At 32.2% G+C, this 6,020-nt stretch overlaps 1 protein-coding gene across 7 annotated transcripts; it reads right to left on the reverse strand.

Moving 5' to 3' along the window:
- Nucleotides 1-322: 322 nt before the first annotated feature.
- On the reverse strand, nt 323-2,994 carry LOC122024971. 7 transcript variants are annotated; one of them, XM_042583717.1, is made up of 4 exons: nt 2,541-2,994; nt 2,047-2,136; nt 1,639-1,678; nt 323-742 (listed from the first exon to the last, which is right to left on the reverse strand). In XM_042583717.1, exons 1-3 carry the CDS (start codon nt 2,973-2,975, stop codon nt 1,655-1,657), a joined length of 549 nt encoding a protein of 182 aa, XP_042439651.1. In that variant the 5' UTR covers nt 2,976-2,994; the 3' UTR covers nt 323-742; nt 1,639-1,654. The 7 variants fall into 7 exon arrangements, with proteins under 7 accessions (XP_042439651.1, XP_042439652.1, XP_042439650.1 ...); XM_042583718.1 differs by having other exon boundaries at nt 1,639-1,789; XM_042583716.1 differs by having other exon boundaries at nt 1,639-1,789; nt 1,995-2,136.
- Between the last annotated feature and the right edge of the window lie 3,026 nt (nt 2,995-6,020).

Raw genomic sequence — 6,020 nt, forward strand, 5'->3', positions numbered from 1 at the left:
TTAAGAGACGGAAATATTCCGTCTCTAATTTAGAAACAGATTAAAAAATCATTTCTAAATCTGTTTTTAAATTAACCAAATAAAATAAATTTCAAATACAAAATCTGTCTCTAAATTTTGTTTTAAATCCGTCATTAATCCGTTTTAAATAACATATAAAAATTAATTTTAATCTGTTTATAAATCTGTTTATAATTATATTTATAAATATAAATATAATTTTATTTTTTAATATATTGCTATTTTTTATTTTATTATATTTCTATATTCTTATCTACTACAAGAAACACACACATTCCAAATAAATAATTAAAATAACTAATTTCTAATCTAAAAGTATCATAAAATTAACATTGGGATAAATAAATATTTACATCGTCTAAGCAAATGTATAAATTTTTAAATCTCACCTTAAGTAATCTAATCTTTACATTCTATCACGACGCTCATGATCACAGGGATCAGATCCTCCTAGATATAAATGATTTGAATATTTCACCTTTTGAATTATTTTATAAACCTTCTCCTTTTCTTTGCTTTGCCTACCTTACTTGATAAACTTTTCTTCCCATTTTATGTGATAAGAAGTTCAATACTTTGTTACTTTCAATAATGTCTTCATATCCTCTTGCTAGTAGCATGCATGTCTATGATTTCTTCCCTTTGCCCTCCCTTGTCTCGAACTCCATGAGATGAATTACTTCATACGGATTAATGAACCAACCAAGTTTGTTGAAACAATCTAGCAAAATCAAAACATGAAATGAGTAAGTTTAATAAATATAAAAACAAGCATGCAATGAAATAACCTATATAAAAAAAAAAGACTACTTACTAACAGTACAAATTTATATTATCTCCATTGAGATTTGGACCACAACCTAGGGGAGAAATGAGATAATCAAACTTAGGACAATTAACATGCAATGACATTATTTGTTTAAAAATCTATACTTGAGTCTGGGTCATAATTCTTATATTCTCGCAAATATGTCATCAACAACATTCTAATCAACCGATTATATTTTTAATTGATATCAAGTTCATTATCCTAACTGATTTTCCAAGTCTTGACTTATTTGCCATCTTTGCAATCTTCAAAACCCCTCAACAAAAGGGGAAGCACTTTTCATCCTGAGAGTCCAAAATAACTCATGAACATACATACACTTAATTTTAGTAGAAAGCTACAAATTTTAGAACAGCTAAACCCTAGTTGATTGATGCACAACCAAACTTTCTTCACCATTGTTTTCTGGTCCTCTTGAAATGCTACACTCATACAAACGAGATCATATCAGACTAAATAATAAATTTCTTTTGCAATTATATTTACACTAGAAAAAGAAACTCTTGGAGTTTGAATTTTGAACCAAGCATATATAAATTACTTTGATAGATATTTCACAATAGCAATGAGTCACCAAATTCTTAAAAACCAATTTTAGAAAACTACTATCTTATTCACTAAGATTTTCCAATCAAAACATATGAAATTACATATGGAACACTGACCAAGTCTTCAACCTTGATATTTGATATTATATTCTAATACAATTTACAAAATTTAGAATCATGGATATATTGTATCTCAGTAAAGCAATCTAACAAGTTTAAAAGACATCATTTAGTATTTACCTTGCACTGCAGTTGCCTAGCCTTGATAGGAGAGGAACCACTAAACCAATTTAATGATTCAACATGGAATGTCAGCCGCCTTTTATTTAATGAAAAGTAGTTTCTTGATTAAGAAATCACATTGTTATGTACAAATTTTTCAGCAACATACCTGCAATGATTGATTCAAGTAATATGAAACTGAACTAAACATTAGTCATAAGTTACAACTGAATCATGTAATGCAGTGAATATCAGAAAATAAGAGAGAAGCATTTCTATCACCACTATAGTGTTCATGCAACGAAACGAGGCAACAGAGCAAGATATGTGTTGAGGCAATACAGCATACTAGGGTACACCAAGAAGCCACATACCTTGTTCTTTATGGAATTTCGATCAAATTTAACTTTGACAAGTAATGCAGACCTTGATATCAGCGTCTGAGGCCTGATAGATCTCTAGAGCCTTAGCTTCGAGTTCAATCTTCCTCTCCTCAAACTCCTTGGTGATCTCCTCCTGCAACATCAAGATAGATTATATATATAAGCAAATTAAAGAAGAAGAAGAATTAAGAAGAAAAAAAATATTGTTGGAATTAATTATCGACTTGTGATTCCTCAAATGACTTGCAGGCCTATGTGGAAATTAAGCATTGAATGAAATCTAGAGCATTAAAGAAATCTAATCCTAATTGCATCCAAACGAAGAACAGAACTTATAGCAATTGAAAGAGACAAGACCAGTAGAAATTAAGTAAAATAAAATGCACGAATTTAAACCTAACTATTGGAAGAAACATTTTGTCAAACACCTTAAGAGCATGAATCAAAATGACATGGGTACATGCAAACCTAAAACATGGGAGAACATCTTAAGTACAAAAACATCAAACAATCAACCATGCAAATCAACATATCGACCATTGAAGAAGAAGCTTGCTGTTCAGAATCTGATGAAGGCCGGAGATGTCTGTGGGAAGCCGGTGCTGAGCATAAAGTGAAGAGCTCTCCGAAAGAGGACCGCTGCTTGCTTAGGGCGGCCAGATCTTGGAGATGTTGTGGCCGGATGTTGACTATGAAGGACCCCTTATCTTCTAGCCCGAAGAGAAGAGGGTTGCGGTTTGGATCTGAAGTAGAGAAACTCCGTCGTGGCCTGGATGCTGGTGTCGGCACGTCGGGGCAGACAATCACGAAGAGCCACTGGAGGAAATGATGGCGTTGGCTGGAATCGCGGGTAGAAAATGACGGTGGGAAGATGGAGAGGAGATGGCTGGCCGGCGGCGGTGGAGTGGTGGCGTACCGCCGGCCCCTTTGGTGGAGTGATGGCGAAGGAGGGAGAAGTGGCGTACCGACCATCGCAGCGTGAGAAACCGAGCGAAGGAGAAGAAGATGCGTGCTTGTGGATTTTATTTCCCCAGATCTGATCCGACGGTCCTGATCAATCCAGATCTGATGGAGCGGTTGAGATCAAATCTGAGTGAATGGTCGAGATCCACTAGAACCCATTGAATGGTCAGGACGGCTAGATCAAGATGAGCGGCTCAGATCATGCTAGATCTACACAGATTGGACAGAATCAACCAGATCTTGATGAACGACTAGAATTAATCAGATCTAAATCTTTCATTTAATTTGCTTTAGATATAATCCAATGACTCAGATTTCTTCAGATTGGACTTCTCATTAACTCAAGTCTTTATGTTTAATTTGGTTCAACTTGAGCTCAATTCATAAAAAACAAAAGTACACAATTATATGTAGAAATCCATAAAAATAGAAAAAATTATAACAAAACTCATAATATGAATTCAACTCAATAAACATGAGAAGAACCAACAATTAATCATATGAAAGGCTTAAAACATGAAAATTAAGGACAAAAATAATGCATCAAAATATTAGTTATCAGCAATTGAGCGAGGAAATCCCACGAAATTGCTACGACGAGAGAAAGAAAGGGAAGGGTTGATTTAGGTTACAAAGAGGGCTCAAGCAAAAAAAAAATATATTAAGAAAAAAATAATACAGGCTAATAAATTTTAGGGAAAAAATAGTCCATAATATTTGAGAATAATGACATAAATTTATAAATCCAAGTTTATTTCATCACAAATTTTATTAATTTAGAAACTAATTTTTTATCTCAATTGTTTATATTTTAAATGATATTTTTAATATTTTTTTAAAAATCTATTTATACTTAATATTTTTTTTAAAAAAAAATTATATAAAATTTTATTTCAAATCTATTTCATATTTCATCTCAAATTTCATTTTATACATTATATTTTTAAAAATAAAATAAATTCATCTTCGTTAAATTTTAAATAATTTTAATAGAAATATGGTTTCAAATTCTATTTATAATCCATCTTTATTTTCCTAATAAAAATTTATATTTTATTTTGTATTCAATTGGTTTTAAATTCTAGTTTAGTTTTTTATATTATATTTTATTAAAGTAAAACAAATTAGTGATTTAGTAGAAAATCATTCTTTGATTTATAAAAACTTGAAACAGATTTTATTTCTGTTTCAAATATTCATTTATAACCTGTATTTATTTTTGTTTATAAAAATTTATTGACAATTTCATCTCAAATTCATTTTAAATTCTGTTTCAAATTTATTTTTGTATATTTTATTTTATTTAACTAAAACGGATTAGTAATTTTGTAGAAAATCTGTTTCTGATTTACAAAACTTTGAAATGAATTTTAATTCTGTTTTAGAAATCTATTTCTGAAGCCTTGTTTTCTTGTAGTGATGATTTAATTATGATATTCAATTAATCGATTCATGAACAATAACAATTGACTGTTAATGAAATCAGAGTTGACAAAAGCCGTTCTATAAATATAACAACCGATTTCCATAGATTAATTCACTGATTGCGATGAACAATAAATTAATAGGTGAAAATAAACTTAAAAGCCATAAAGGGAAGGTAATTTTATGGAGGTCGTCACCGTCGATCCTCGACAGTTATGAAGAGAGTGTTACATTCAAATTTTTTTATACCATTTGTATATTTGTCTTTGTTTTGTATTTATTTGTAAAGAACTGATTATAAGAGATTTTTTCCATAAAATATCTCTGGAAACATCTGATGAAGAAAAAGTTAGTGGAGTAACATCAGGACTAAACCGTTGAATAGGAATTGAGAGTTTCAAAAATTTCATGTCTCTTGTGTTTAGTTTTTTAATTTTTTACATTTATTTTCATGATTCTATTTAACAGAAAAGATTTAGTTATTAATATTAATATTAATATTAATAATAATGTATTTCTATTGCATACTAATTAATTATAGACAGAGTATAAAAAATGATGAAGTGAAGTGAAGCGAAGCATATAGTTGTTTATCTTCACCTATATGTTTGGATACCGAGAGTCTTTTCCAGGTAGTCAGATTCTAAAAGTAAATCGAAAGATTCGAGAGGGGCTTCAGACATTCGTACATATGAAGGTCATCTAAAAATATACACCGTATGGGTGTACAGAGCATGATAACAAAGTCAGTTCAGATGATGCACTCGGGTTTATTTCAGATTGTGAGCAATAGTTGTTGGCTTGACATGGTCGTCCCGGGTTAATTTTTTTTTCTCATATTTTTTATTTTTTTCACAATAAATTTAAGATTTTAACTTATTAGACGCGGTCGGCCCGGGATAATATATATATTATTTATGGATATAATATTTAGACTTTTATTTTGAATTTAAGTGTTAGATTACTGGAACGACGTAGTCGTCGTATTTTTTATCCCGACCATGGGATCTCATTAGCACCTGTTTTTTTTTTTTAATACTATAATCTAAGTAAAATCTTAAATGGGATATCCGTTAAAAAACAAAAGGCCGAGGGGCCGTCCCAATCTGACCACGCGTCTGGCCCCACCCCACGTGACACTGCCCTCCGACGTGACCGTTGACTTGCTCTGCCACGCATACTCGCCGAGCGGACCCATCGGCAGGTCAAATCGCAATGATGGGCGCCAGGTTGGGTCGTTGGGTGGGCACGGTCCCACACGTGCTTCCCACGTGCACCTCTCCCTCCTCAATTATTAGGCTCTCGACCCCAGTCCTCACCCTTCGCTATTTAATTAATTATTGTCGCCACCATGACCACTGTTCAGGACTCGAACCTGAATCAGATCTAATTTTTTTATATTATTACTTTTCTTTTTCTTTTTTTTTTTCCATTTTTTAAAATGAAACTCTCGCAGGATTACGACCTGCCTCTTCTTATCGGCCGTCGATTGCGGGGAGATAACTTGCGTGTGACGTCCGATCGACAATCCTCTTTAATTGTCCCTCTTTTCTCTCGTACCCATCAATCAGTCCAATTCACCTTGCAGGGGAGAAGTGAAACCCAAGAAATCGAAAGCAACACAGAATC

The sequence above is a fragment of the Zingiber officinale genome, chromosome 9B, assembly GCF_018446385.1.
Source record: "Zingiber officinale cultivar Zhangliang chromosome 9B, Zo_v1.1, whole genome shotgun sequence".
Classification (NCBI taxonomy): Eukaryota; Viridiplantae; Streptophyta; class Magnoliopsida; order Zingiberales; family Zingiberaceae; genus Zingiber; species Zingiber officinale.

What these genes read in the sequence shown, in the direction of transcription:
- LOC122024971 (XM_042583714.1), bottom strand. Translation starts at nt 2,975, where the DNA reads ATGGTCGGTACGCCACTTCTCCCTCCTTCGCCATCACTCCACCAAAGG. An exon ending in TCGATATGTTGATTTGCATG is followed by an intron (nt 2,137 to 2,519) that starts GTTGATTGTTTG and finishes TTGATGTTGCAG; the next exon opens with GAGGAGATCACCAAGGAGTT. An exon ending in CCTCAGACGCTGATATCAAG is followed by an intron (nt 1,679 to 2,046) that starts GTCTGCATTACT and finishes AAATTGGTTTAG; the next exon opens with TGGTTCCTCTCCTATCAAGG.